The sequence below is a fragment of the Canis lupus genome, chromosome 6, assembly GCF_048164855.1.
Source record: "Canis lupus baileyi chromosome 6, mCanLup2.hap1, whole genome shotgun sequence".
NCBI classification, from domain to species: Eukaryota; Metazoa; Chordata; class Mammalia; order Carnivora; family Canidae; genus Canis; species Canis lupus.
Genome location: NC_132843.1, coordinates 18,008,036 through 18,022,860, shown reverse-complemented (window position 1 = coordinate 18,022,860; position 14,825 = coordinate 18,008,036). Strand labels below are relative to the sequence as shown.

At 39.3% G+C, this 14,825-nt stretch overlaps 1 protein-coding gene across 4 annotated transcripts in view; it reads left to right on the top strand.

Annotated features, from left to right (window-relative positions):
• The window catches only part of ZNF521 (zinc finger protein 521), a 275,157-nt gene that overhangs the window by 236,567 nt on the left and 23,765 nt on the right, over window positions 1-14,825 (top strand). For all 4 annotated transcript variants that reach the window (XM_072829089.1, XM_072829087.1, XM_072829086.1 and 1 more), the window contains 2 exons: window positions 8,959-9,090; window positions 11,765-11,880. In XM_072829089.1, the coding sequence (XP_072685190.1) occupies window positions 8,959-9,090; window positions 11,765-11,880 (248 nt within the window). The remainder of the gene's footprint in view (window positions 1-8,958; window positions 9,091-11,764; window positions 11,881-14,825) is intronic.

Sequence of the window (14,825 nt, the reverse complement as noted above, 5' to 3'; positions counted from 1 at the left end):
ATACCTTTGTTCCACCCATTGCAGCTTTAACTTGTGCTTTAGCGGTGAACCTCATTTCTAAACACCGCAGTTTAGATGATTTTGCAAAAAGTTGTCCATAACAGAAGTTTCTTAGGAAGATAATTAGCTTTGGAAATGCCAGACTTAGTTTCTTGTCTTGAACCTGTGGGCACTAAAAACCCCATGGTTGTTGAGATCCATAATGTTTACAAAATCTGGTGAACCTTGTTCCATTTCTTTTGTTTGTTTTGTTTTGTTTTGTTATTTTGTTTTAAAATCATCAGCAATAGCAAGCAATGCTTTCTAGCAAAGATAAACAGCTTCTCAGCGTTCGGAGACTTTCTCCTTCAGATAACTAGTGGCTTTATGCCAAGAAGAAGAAGGTAAACAAAAGAAAAGGCCCTGACCCCGGCCATAAACCCGGCACAGTAACACGAACACGTACCTGATGAGAACTGTGTCCAGTGTGTGGCTCCCGTGGCCGGCTCACTGCTGTGCAGAATTAATATTGACTGTTACACTGTCTCAGTACCCCAAGATGTTTTCCTGATATATTTAACTCTAAAGCAGGTTACATTTGGTTTATGCTGCATGAGCTGTCCTTTTTCAATTTTACCAATTTGGGGGAGGTTTTCGTGCAGTACTCGAATGTAAATATACCTATACTTCCACCAGTGCCAGAAATCCCAGATGTGAAAGCATTAAGAGTAGGTATTTAATATCAAACAAGAGAATTTTTAAGCAAAGAGTGTAATCAATGCATACATCTGATTTAACCAATTAGTTAAAAGGATAGAACTTTGTGATGTAAGAAGACATAACTATTAATAAAAATCGTTTAAAAAAATAACTATGGGTCATGGATGTGTGATGGAGAGCCTTCTCTGTGACTTAGGGCAAATAAAAGGAATAAAAGGTAATTATCCCTTCTTACACAGGGTTCTTTTTTTGTGTTTCAGATATAAAATGCAGGATAGCACTTTTCCCCTTGAAATAGGGGATAAATTGGGGCTTACCAGTCTTTTGCCAGAGATAAACTGGCAAATAAGACAGTTATATTTTATTCATGCTTTATTTACCAGAGGGTTTTAATCGCATTTCAGGAAATAATGAAGGCAAGCAGTATAGGGTAAATTTGGGTGGCCCAAATGTGTCATCACATGAGGCTTAATGTACAAGGGAATGGAGCAAACTCTTAAAACAATTGATAAATAATATATACTGTTTTTGGTGTTCGTCTTGGCATTTGGTTCTAATTGAAATTAGATGTAGGACTAGCTAAGGTATATTTCCCATAAATTCAGTACATATTTATTTCATTCCAACTATGAGCCCTGTACTGTTTTAGGTATTTGGCATTCATCGATGTACAAAACAGACAAACGTCCTTGCCCTCCTGAAACTTCCTTTGTGACACAAATTGATGACTAACCCCAAACTCAGTGCTTGCCACTCCCTTGTGTTGAGATGGCCTGGGCTACTATCCACCACTCTTCACCGGGCAAGGCAAGAGCTGATAGGCATTACTGATTTGGAAACCTGCTATTTCCAGTCATATTGTATGTCTAATCATTATGCAAAAGGGAAGTAAATTTTTATATTGTCTTGTGTGCTCAGAAACTTGCTGTCAAGGCAAAGAACATTGTAGCACTAAAGCTTAGGTGGTGAAAACTTTGTGCGAGAAAAAAAGATTACTTTTATGTATTCAAGTGAGCAGAAATAAGGGGAAAATTAACTTCAAGGAACCTGGATCCCTTTCAGTGCAATGCCCAGGCATATGCTGAAGTTAAAGCTTTATACCACAAGCTAACTTTTTTTTTTTTTTTAAAGCCACTCTATATTCTACAGAAACGGGTCAAAAGGATGTACTTGAGACTTAGCTAGTCACAGTCCTCACTCCTAACCCTGTCCCCACCTTTGCCTTTTGTAGGGGTCACAGTCTTTTTACTGAGAAACAGGTGCTTCTTCTCTTAGTTAAGAATGCTTTTTCTGGGAGAGGGGTGAGTGGAACTCAACGTGATTTTATCAATGCGTTACCAAAAACTGATTATTATTTTCTTTAAGTGAAAATGCTATAAGCCCAGATTTTTAACTTTAAAGCTATTTGCTGGCACTGTATGCTATCTCTGAGACTTCAACTGTGGGCTCCTGTTTAGATTGGGGAAGTAAAGAAGGCTGACAACCTGGAGGTGCCAACACACTGGTCAGGTTTGGAAAATATCTGTTGTCTACATGCTCATCCTTAATTTCAGATGCGTGCCAAAATATCACTGCTGAGTGCCCACAGGTAGAGGGAAACCACTTTTTTTAGTAGGCTGTTTGTTTTATTGTGTATTGTTTGAACAGTATTCCGGTGTTTTCTCCTACATGAGAATGTTCAAATAACTAATATCCACGACCGATAATAATCGCCAAAGAATTGGACAATACTGCATCTCAGAGCATCTAAAATCCCCCTGCCTGCCTCTCCCATCCTGGCCCACCTGGACCTCCTGCTAGCTTCCAAGCTGCTGATGTTTATGGGGCTCCAGGCAGCCCCTGGGCTCTTTAAAATCTGCTGGGTACAATGCAGCCTACCCCAGTTGAATCATTTCCTGCTCCAGCCCTGCTGATAATGAGAAGTTCAAGACAGGAAATAACAGTGTCAGTATCAGTGGCTTTGCTTATAAAGTCCAAAAGCGTTGTCGCCTTTAAGACCCTGGGCCAAAACCAGGGAGTAACGGAGTTAAAGGCAGGCTTGCACCTTGTTGATGCTCCTTGAAATAAAATTCTGACTGAGACACACAGGACGCATATCAGTTTGCTTTCCTCTCGATACCGAAGGGTGGCCCATGTGGCCCGTCACAGTCAAGGCACCTGGTGCTCATTTTCTCCAAGTAGCCCCGACGCCCTTTCTCTCTTACTGTGAATCTCACACTTGGATCGCGGATTCCTCTCTTGTGTGGCACAGAAATCCTGACGGTGGTGGCAGACACTGCCGTCCCGCCAATGAGAGAAAATCCAGGAAGGGGCAAGGGTCAGTCTTCAGGGGACTTGCATTTTCCTGTCGAATTGTGCAGCCAAACAGGGCAGAGCTTTTTAACTAGTGTGAGAAGGAAAGGGTCCGTGTCACGTTCAGGACTCTCGAATTCGGCCTTACTTTGGGGCCTTGATGACTAATCTACTGGCAGACCTTGGCGCCCAAGTAACCCTCTCCATTGCCAAATCAGCACCTCGGCGTGCTGGGGTTGCGGCCGTGGAGTATGTGCCGTGTAGAACACGACAAATCACAGTGGCCCGAGTGCCACGGATCTAAGAGAGATGTGATAGCTGCGCGCATGGCAAATTACAGCACATTCTGCCTATTTTTCTACTCCTGGTTTCTAGGGTGAGCCAATGTAGCCGAGGGGTGAGTTTTGTCATGTGTGGCTTTTCTTTGTTACTCCTCAGACCCCGAGCTTATAAATGTGTGCTTGGAAATTAACTCGGGGAAGAGGAGAAGCAGAGTAAAGGGTTGGGGGTTGGGAATTGGTTTGGGGCATAGTTTTCTTGGATTTAAAAATATATGTTAAGGATATAGCGGTATACACGTTCGAACTGGAAAAATTACAACTGCAGGGCATTTGATTCCTCTGTTTGGATTCCAAGGGCAGAGTTTACTCCCACTCAGATCAGAGCTTTTTAAGTATCGCCCCTGCCACATGATGATGCACCAAGAGGGGTTTGTATCTTTGGACTTTAGCCTATAGATTTATGCAGTGGAAGAGGCTGGAGGACCCTTCTGGCCAGTCTCGAGGGTAAATAAGAGAAGGAGTTCTACTTATAAACCGTTACAAATTGGTCCTCCGTAATGGCTGCAGTGTTGATCAGACGATCTAAGGGGGCCCCCAGTGATTCCTGAGATAACAGCTGCATGTAAGTCAACCACTGAACATTTGCTTGTAGCTGCTCTAGATTTTTGTTTTTATTGAAGGAAAAGGAGTATAAACATGGGACACACAGTCTGGAGGCTGCTTAAAGGGTTTCTCTTGTTTAAAGCTTATATTGAAATGTCAGTGTCTTCTGTTAAGCTAACAATTGCCATGTTGGAGCTTATAACTTGAGTTGTGCTGGAGCATCCAAATGGCAACTATTATTTCTTTTTTCTGTTACAAAGCTGGCTGATTAATAGCAGTGTTGGTCAACGTTTTCTAAATTGGAGAGATAGAAATTATCATTCCCCTTTGAACTGGCCTCAGACAAACAGATTTTGTCCTTAGAGCACCAAGTTTTGTAAATGATCATCAGGTTGTATTGCAATTATGTATTCAGACTCTTTTCCTTTGAAACATTTAATAGTGAAGTAAATATTTACATTAGCATCAGTGTCTTCTATGTAGACTCGATTCCTGTTTACATTTACATTCACACTTAAATGGAGATTAACAAGTGGAAGTAATTATTTGAGCTGAAATTTCTATACGTGGGAAATGATTTCTCAATTATACCCACACCGTCTCTGGCCGTGCTTTAAAGTGGTTGACGGGCACGGGAAGTTGCTGGCCTGCAACATGTTCTCGGTGGTGCCAGCTCCACTCTTGCCCTTCCTGACCTTGGACCGATAGTGCTGGCCACACGCATGCTCCCCTCCACCAGCACACAACAAACAGGGATTTTCTGTTTGTTCTGGAAAGATGCAGGTTTATTTTTGAAAGCTCCATATTCTCCTCATTCAGTTGACTAATCTTCACTCTGATGTTTCTTTCTCCCTTTCCCTGTGCTCATTTCTGCTCTCAAGTGTACTTGGCTAGAATACCCCTCAGCCTAGTGTGCAGTACTGCAGTTTTTCTGTCCTCCATACTATTGCCCATTTCCTGGTAACTCTTTGGCTATCAGAATTTCAGCATTGTAGTTAATAAGGGCTAGCATGAGTAGCAGTTTTTAGTCTTTAACTTTCAAAGTCACCTACAAAGGCAAATTAGGCTCATTGTGGAAAATCTGGAGACTCTAGATAAGCAGAAAGGGAAGAAAAATCTAGACATTTCATCCATAGATCTCATCTATAACTCAATAAAAAAAATAGGGCTGCACTAGCCTATTATATCCTTAATGGAATATTGTAATGGTTATTAAATCAATTGACTCAGAATCTCTTTTTAATAAATGAGTCAGACTGTATTATCCAATTACTGTCAGCTGCTACCTTTCCGGGGAGCAGAGATGGTTACTTTGATTGAATTTTTAGGCTTTTGGCACCTTTAGGAAGAAGGGAGATAGAAAGACAAGGTGCAAGTTATGGCTTTGCAGGCAAAATCCTGAGCCTGAGGCTTAAGTTCCCCTGAAATCGGAGGTGTTGATAGTGCCACCTCAGGAATGGCAACTTTAAATTAAAACCACAGTGCTACCTTCCAGCTCCTTCCTACCTCATCCCAGATAGCAAGAAGAGAGAAGCTCAGTTTTGAAAGGAAACAAGGCTTACCTAAGGTTGATCCCCCAGTACTGAGGATTCTTTTTAGAAAGTCTTTGAAAATTAAGACACTGCACTTAGCCACACAGTGTAAATAGAGAATGTACAGGAGCTGAGTTACACAGAGACTCCGAGTAAGGATAAACTTTTGAAATCTTTACTATAAATGCATTTTCTTAGTTTGCCATTACTATCTTGCCCCCTTCTGCAGTTAAAAAATACAAAATGAGTTCTGTTAATGAGTGATAAAAATGTTTTGGGTCCTCCTGTCTTGCTCACTCATTATCCACTTGACCCTGTGGAAATAAGCAAGTGTGAGCACGGGGGAAATGACCAGAGAAGTTAATGAAGGTGGGAGACGGGTGTACAGGGGTACCCTGTCTAGCTCGGAGCACCCTGGCTTTCCCTCCTCTACCATTTGCTGTGTGGTAATTCAGATATATATTCCGTCCTACTCAAATCGCTAGGAAAAGTTACTTGTTGGAAAAGACCTTTGTATAACTTAGGAATGTAGAACTCCCAATATCTTTTTTTCGATATTAAAATGTGCTGTTAAACTATAAAAAGTTCTGAAAATGCTAGAAGCTATCTTTATGATCATTGCTATCATAGTGCCTTCACCAAGTATGGGATTGATGAAAACTAAGTCTGCACTAATAATACATAAATGCTTTATGGCTGTGTGTCACCTTCTTGTAAATTCACTTGACTAAGTTTGGATTATGCAACGTTTTATGATGGAACTTCTCTGTTCTCAGGATGGGAAATAAAAATTGATAAGGACATTTTCTTTGTATTCATGCAACACATATCTTTCTCCCCTTCTATTAGTTTTCCAAACAAAATACGCATAGTCAAGAAACGACAACATCACATTAAAGATCATTTTAACTTTCAGGATTCACTTTGTCTTTGTCAGTCAGTCATTGTCCTCTAGAAAGCCAACCAGGCTCATATGTGTCACTTCACAAATATTGTAGGGTTAAGAATTCTGAATCTGGGGCACCTGGGTGGCTCAGTGGTTGAGCGTCTGCCTTTGGCTCAGGTCGTGATCCTGGGGTCCTGGGATCGAGTCCCACATTGGGCTCCCTGCAGGAAATCTGCTTCTTTGCCTACGTCTCTGCCTCTCTCTGCGTCTCTCATGAATAAATAAATAAAATCTTATAAAAAAGAATTCTGAAACAAATGTGTATACCTGCTCACATCCATAGGCCACATGTTGGTTCTTGTGTGAAACACAGATTTAAAGATGAAAGCAGAACTCTTGGTTACCTTCTTTCCACCAAAGTAAGGTATGCAGCATTGAGGAAATAGGAAACATTTAAATTTGGCAAATTCTGTTGATCAACTTAGTGACCCAATTCCCTACAATAAACAGTGTTCCCAATATTTCTTAAGATCTAAAATTTGGGAAAATGTTGGTGACTTCAGGATTGAAAAAAGAAAGAGAGAGAAAGGAACAGATGAAAACCCCTTGATCTTATATAATCCCTAAAGCTTTTTGTATAACCCCTTGTCATGTCAGTATGCACAATTAAACTCCTTCTTACATAATTATAATCAAGGAATTTACTGTGCCACCCAAATACAGAGTAGGTTTTTATCTCTTGTGAAATGTAGACAGTACTGGGTGGCTTAATTAGTGCTTTGCTTCTCTTTTTACAAATTCCAATCCTCTGCTTCTAAAGACTCATACTTGTGTGGGAAGAGAGATTAGGAATACAAATAGAGCGATTTTACTCCTAGTTAGCTAATAATAATTCACTTTGTAATTGAGCCTTCGTGTTGCCAGTGATATCAGCCAGTGGAGGACTTACACGTGCATGTTGTGTTGCACGAAAGGAGATACCTTTGGAGGATAGACTTGTTGCCTTCACAGTGTGAATATGCCTTTTATTCCATAGACCTAGAATATCTGACACTAATGTGCCTTAATAACATTTCTAATCACTGCAAATAGGAGAAGATAAAAGTATAACAAACTAGGTTAAACAGCTTAATAACCCACAACCCTTGGACCAACTAACAAACTAGGTTAAATCACAAGCTAGGTTAAAAGATAACAAGCTAGGTTAAATTGCAGCCTCTCAGCCCTAACTCTCTCTGAGAAGTCGTCTGGGAGTCGCTGGTGTATGCTATAGCCTGTTTGCTGAGATCCTGGCCCTTGAGGCCAAGATGCCTGGAGTTAAGTTCTGGCTACACCAAGTATTGCCTCTGTGACTCAGAAAAAAAAAAAAAATCACTTAAACTCTGTGGGCCTCGTTTTTCTCATCTATAAAATGAGACTAATAGTAGTTGTTAAATTAAACGAATTTATCTCCGTCAGCACTTAGAACAACAGCCTGTGAAACACAGAAAACACTAAAGAAACGTGGGGTTGTTCATTCTAGCGCTACTGGTTTTCAGTTCTTATAACTGCGAATTGAAATAAGTTGGAGTAATCCTTAAATTTTAAATTTCAGAAATACTTTGATGAGGAGAAAAGCAACATAAAAATAATGGTGTCTTGGGGATCCCTGGGTGGCTTAGCGGTTTGGCGCCTGCCTTTGGCCCAGGGTGCGATCCTGGAGTCCTGGGATCAAGTTCCGCGTCAGGCTCCCTGCATGGAGCCTGCTTCTCCCTCTGCCTGTGTCTCTGCCTGCCTCTCTCTCTCTCTCTCTCTCTCTCGGTCTCGGTCTCTATCATGAACAATAAAACCTTTAAAAAAATATAATGGTGTCTGTCAACAACAGAACCTCTTCATCTTATGTAGCAATTATTATTATTACATCAAAATATTCTTCTACTATCTTGTTCCAAAGGTATCAAAGAAAAATCCAGGAGTAGTCAAAAGTGAGTGTGGAGTTGTTAGAAATTCCTTTGGAGAAGGACAGTCTAGATCGCAAGGTGAAATTGAAACTGCCTTACAAAGCAGAGGGAGCATTGAACTGAGAAGATATGTGGAGCTGGGAGTACCATGCTGGAAAAGAAAGCATTTATAGGATAAATGAAAAGAAAGCATTTATAATGCTATAAGCATTAATAGTATTTCAAAATTACCTGAATAGCTTGGGAATAGGAAAAGAAAGTTTGTGGGAATACCTCTAAAAACCTTATAGTTGGGAACAGAAACTTGTAGAACCTTCTAAGTAATCCAGAGGGGAGGCCTGAGAAGAAGCTATCCATTTTTCTATGGGTCCTTTATTGTAGGACTTTAGAAATACACAGCCATAAAATCACAATAGTGAAAAGGAGATGCCCTAGCAGTGATATCTAATTAAACTTCAAAAGCTTAATGAAGTGCGTTACCCAAAGACAAATCCTGTCTTCTGGTTATCTTTGGATTTTTAAATTCCAGAAATGTTTTTGAATTGATAAAAATTCATAGGTCCTGTGAAACAATAACCAAAAAACATATATGCTACTTATATATTTATATTTGGTCACAGAAATCATTTAATGTGTGTGGTTATAGGGAATTCACTTGTCTTTTAGAGATATGGTGGGTTTCAATTTTTCAATTTTTCTGCTCCAATTTTTATTCTCCTTAACAGATGAGGGACTGAACCACGAGTGTAAACTCTGCAGCCAGACCTTCGACTCCCCTGCCAAACTCCAGTGCCATCTGATAGAGCACAGCTTCGAAGGAATGGGAGGTACCTTCAAGTGCCCCGTCTGCTTTACAGGTAGGAAACTCTAGAGAGCCCCGTGGCCAGATCATGTCCTTACTACCAAGACGTATCCCCACTGCTACAGCCTCTTGCAGCTATGACTTCAATTCAATTTGGGGAGAAGATGTTTGATTTCTGCTTATTAGCATTATTGATTGCTGCCTACTTAAAGGCTCACATGGGCAGGAAGGTTAACTGTCAGGATGAACAAATGGCATTTCGAGCTCTCGCAGAACTTTGCACTTTTCCATTTGGAAAACGACATCCATGTTTTGTTCACTTTTCTCCTCTTGGTGTTAAAAGGTTACCAAGGCGGAGTGCCTGCACAAAACGACTTCTTAATAATCACAAGCCATGTAACTAAAAATGCAGCCGTGTTGCCAGCCCCTGTCTGTTACTTCAACTTGGAGAATTTTGTAACGTTCCCCAGAAGAAATCAAAAAGATATTATTAAAACCTCTAGTTCAAATTCTTGAAACTAGAAAACAGATGAGATGAACAGATTAGAGGAAGCGTTTATTTCCTATGAAGTTGGATTTTTAAAGTAGAAGTTGATAGAAATTTACACTTTTGAGAAGAAACTTTTATTGAATGTTGTAGCACTAGAGTTTTCAGCAGCAGCAGCAGCAAAAAAACATACATCAGAAACTATAATTTGAACCCCATAGGGGTTGAAATAGGATCATACACATTCCTGGTACTCCCCTAACAGTGACAAAGTTATTTTGGAAAATCCTTTGTGATCATTTTGCATGTGTCTTGAACTCGATGGTCAAGCCCCTCAAGGCTATGTTTCCTTCTTATTTGCAAAAAAAAAAAAAAAAAAGCAAAACAAAACAAAAATACATCCTTCTCTCAAAATTGGCTTCTTTGTCTACAGAGCAAGATTCCAGACATTGGTTATTAACCTTCACTGTTCAACCTATAGATTTCTGTCCTTAAACAAAATGAGAGGGGGGCCATGTTCATTGTCCAGTTACCACAAGTAGTACTTGAATAGGGTGATGGCTCTGCCTTCAACATTTGCCTGTGAGGCTCCTTCTTTCAGTAATTCCATAAGCCACGCCTTCTTATGGAACTGTTTTTTTTTTATTCTTTTGGTTTGTATTTTAAATATATATATTGGGTTTTTTTGGAGGGAGAGGAAGGCTTGCTTTTTAAAATTCTTTGGTTTTTTGAAGTTTGTATTTAAATTCCAGTTAGCGTACAGTCTACTATTAGCTTCATGTATACAATATAGTGATTCAGCACTTCTATACATCACCCAAGTGCTCATCACAAGTGCCCTCCTTATTCCCCATCGCCTTTTTCACCCATCCCCCCAACCACCTCCCCTCTGGTAACCTGTAGTCTGTTCTCTGTAGTTAAGATAAAAGTATATATTGTTATATTTTTACCATAGCATAGCATTTATGTTAAGACACAATGAGTCAGGAGTCTGAGTTCTCTATAAAAGCTCATAATAAGTCTTCATAAAGAAGACTGGATCATAGATCTTCTCATGATTAAGACCCCTAATAAAATAGTTATTTGATGTTGTAGCCAGAAGCCTCATAAAATGTTCTGTTATATGGAGATCAGTGGCAAATCGGTATAAAAAAAAAAAACATTTCTTTTTGTTGATGTAGGTAAGAGACAAAAATGCATTAAACATGAGCAGTCCGCATTTTCTGTGCTGACAGACCTGAATTGTTTTAGTGTACCTGGAAGTAATTTTTAAAATAACAATTAAAAGAAAAAAAAAAAAAAACCTTCCAATATAAAGCATGTTAGGTGGGAGAGAAGAAATCTGAGTAGTTTTTTAAGGTAATGAAAAATGTGATTAAAATGTATGACTCACAAGAACAATATTCTAATATTTTAGGTTGGCTGGCAATTAGAATAATTTTAATGATTAGAGTGGAGTCAAAGTCAAATGCCAACATCTTTAATAAATCCTTTCCCTGCCTATACAGATTAATATTGTAGATGCAAACTTTTTTAGGTCACAGTGCAGCAGGCATCCATCAGAAGTCAGTTCTGCCAACCCAAACACTGCCTCTGGCATATACAATTTAATTATTAATAGTATGTCTCCTAGGTAAACTGTTACACAGTCTTAGGGCCTTGTTTTGTAGTCATTAAAATTGAACATGTTTATATTATTGAAACCCTTGCATTCAGTGTGTAGGCTGAGTTGATCTTAAAGTATCCAAAGAGAATTTACCTGCCGTTCTGTTTCACATTTATAGACAGTGCCCCAGAGTAGCTGTGGGATATAATTTTTAGCATTAACACATTTAAATAGAGAACTGTTTGCTAGCTATAACTTTAGGCAAATACAATAAACAGGGTTTTGGCCTCTATGATTTCTTAACCTGTGGGTTGCTGAGAAATAAGAGTCCTTTCTGTTCAGACGGTGCTGTGCATTTGACAATTTTCAGCTTTATTTTTAAAAGATTTATAGGGAGCAGGGTCTCGATAAACCTTTACTTTGGAGCTGTTTGGGTTGAATTAGGTGCTTGGTAGAGTGCACCTTCACAAAAGCCAGGGACCTGACCACAAGCAAATGTGACTCGGCCCTCCCCAGTGACTGGCGGTGGTCACACCCAGAAGGTGTGCTATTCGGTCGGCTGGGTCCGGGGCTCTTCAGGGGGAAGCATCACAGAAAGAAAATAACCCAGAGTTCAACCTCTTTTTACCATTGCAGTGTTTGTTCAAGCAAACAAGTTGCAGCAGCATATTTTCTCTGCCCATGGACAAGAAGACAAGATCTATGACTGCACACAATGTCCACAGAAGTTTTTCTTCCAAACAGAGCTGCAGGTAATGTCTCCATGAGGAGAACCGGGATTGAACTCAGTTGCTCTTCTTATAGGAAACAAGGGCATTTTAAATCTGGATTCACAGTATCACTCACCCTGGGCCACCATGATGCTCAGTGTGTATTGGGGCAAAGGGAAAATTAGAGGCTGGATTAACAGACACCAAAGTAATTTTGCCTCTGGCTGCTGTCAATCATAAAAAGAACTAGAACAGACCTATAATTGGACCTTCTGACCCAGTGTGATAGGCTTAGGGGTCAGGTTTATTGGACTGTGGGATCATTCACCTCGCTGTCATGGCCCACTCTCCCCAATCCTGTTTTATTCATGTTCTGTTCCCACTGGACTCCAAGCTGGATGGACGTCCAAGTTATTGTTGTCCAGAGGGGTTCAAAATTGGAAGGGAGAAGGAAAGAGAAGAAAGAAGCTGTACTCATGTCCAGTATGTTTCTTACACTTAATTAACTAGAATAATTATTACTTAGTAATAATCTAGTTAAAAATTGTGGCCCCCAAAGACAGTAGGTTTAGCCTTGAGTGTCCATTTGCTAGATATGTGACTTTGCAATGGTCCATAATAATGACTCTGAACCTCAGATATGAAGAAATGATAGACAGGTGTAACACTTAAGGGGTTGCTGTCAGGCAAAAATGAAGTTAATAGGTCTGAATCTAAGGTACAAACCAGAAAATAGAACACAAATGTTTGGTTGGTTTTATTACTCTTGGCAACAGACCAGTCGTTAAATTACAGGTAAGAGACCTGGATGCTAACCTAGAAATCTTACTAATGGTGAAAGGAAGATAACTCTTATTTTGTTTTTTCTGTTACTTCATCTGAGAAATAGGCACAGTACTTTATCCTCATTTTTCTGATGAAATTCTATGAGTAACATGTTTTTATTAAATGTCGTTGGTGCCTTTGGAGGAGAATGGATTCAAACTCAAAATCGTTTTATTATTTTGAACATTATTATTAACAATAAAGTTATTTAGCCTAAAATGGGGGAAAGGGATAGTTATTTTTTTTGCATTGAGTCCCTTCAACGAGATCCAGATGAAGGAAGAACTCAGAGCCATACCCACTCCTTTGTTTCTCATCCTATGCTGTGAACCCTGGGACAGCTTTGTACCTTCTTGGACTCTGGGGAAGCCAAATTTATGTGAATTCTGTGTCAAAATAAGGAATTTACATTTTATGATCTGTTATCGTCCCAAGAGTAAACAAATAGCAGATTAAGGTGGTGAAAGATAAAATATATGAATGAATGGGTGAGCCCATTTCATTGTCATAATGGTGTCCATGGACTGAAATTAAAGTTGCGGTCTTACTTTTTATCCCTTCAAAATAGATTTCTACTCTTTCATATCTGTTTGGGAATTGAATATAGAAGATTGACCAAGTTAGAGTATTGTCAATCTTAATATAACCTATATTTCTGTTTGTAAATATATTCTTACTGCAATAGGTATCAAAAGAGAAGTCATTGCGTTTTTATGACTCGGTAAAGGATATGGCCAATACACCTAGTGATACTTAATTAGCATGTAAACTGTGGAGCAGAATTAATAATAGATTTTAACCTATTCAGTCTCTTCGATCAAAGTTGTAGAGACTCTATAGAGACTGACTTCTACCTAATGTTCTTGAAAAAGGTTTGCAACAAAATTGCACTTTTATACTGTATTAGTAGATTTCTAATATAGCTAACCTGGTGGCAAGACGTCATTGTTTTTCATTAAAAGAATCCAACACTGTGGCCGTAGTAGCCTGTAGCCCATTGTAGCATAGACAAAACTAAGCAACTAAACACATCCTTCAGAACTCCAGGTTTCTTTTATAGTGTATTTTAGGGTTTTGTGGAATGTATGGTATTTATTCTTTTCTACAATTAATGTAGAACTAATTGTAGAGTTTTCGAACTCTTTGATCTTAGGATGCCTTTACAGTTAAAATGATTGATGACCACAAAGGGCTTTGATTTATGTGGGTTATTATCTATTGATATTTTCGTATTTAAAATCAAAATTAAAGGATGTTTCAAACACAAGAATATACACATATGCAATTCTACTAGCTGTCAGAGAGATGATGTCATCCCTTGTCAAGTAGCCTCTAGGAAACTCCACTGTGTACTCATGAGACAATGAGAGTGTAAAGGGCAAATAATGTCTTAATGCTATTATGAAAATAGTCTTGACATACAGACCCCCCTGAGAGGATCTAGGAGACCCCAGAGGTCCCTGAGCCACACTTTGAAAACTCTTGGTTTATAAGATACAATACAAAACACACAACTCTTTCTGACTCTTTTGAGATCTTCGAAGGTCAAACATGTCTCAAATCATTCTTGATTCATTCATTCAAATTGTGATCTGGGCCACAATAAGGCTTAGACTGTAATCCAAAGCTGTAGGCACTCTTCTTCCAATCCCGTAACTCAGAATCATACATATTTGGTCTTTTTTGGCAGGGGCGGGGGGAGTGCAGAGGGAGAGGGAGAGAGAGAATCTCAAGCAGATTCCCTGCTGAGTGCAGAGCCAGACAGATGTGGGGCTTAATCTCACAATCCTGAGATCATGACCTGAGCCAAAATCAAGAGTTGGTTGCTCAACCAACTGAGCCACCCAGGTGCCCCACATACTTGGTCTTGATATAAATACTCAAGCTCAAAATATGCATTATCTCTTAGATAAGAATAGTTTTTAAATGTACTATATGATAATTTTTAGAACGCTATCCACAGTCATAGGAATATCTGTGTAGGTCTGTTTTCTAAAATCCCCAGTAGTAGCAGTGGCTTTTGGTTTCAATACATTAAGAAAAATGGATCATAGTTAACTTTACTTTTTCTAGTTTAAGAGTGTTTGGATTTTTTATGCTTTACCCTCAGGGGTTCACAGTCCTGTACATTTGCTTTCATTACCCAAATTACCTTTACACCT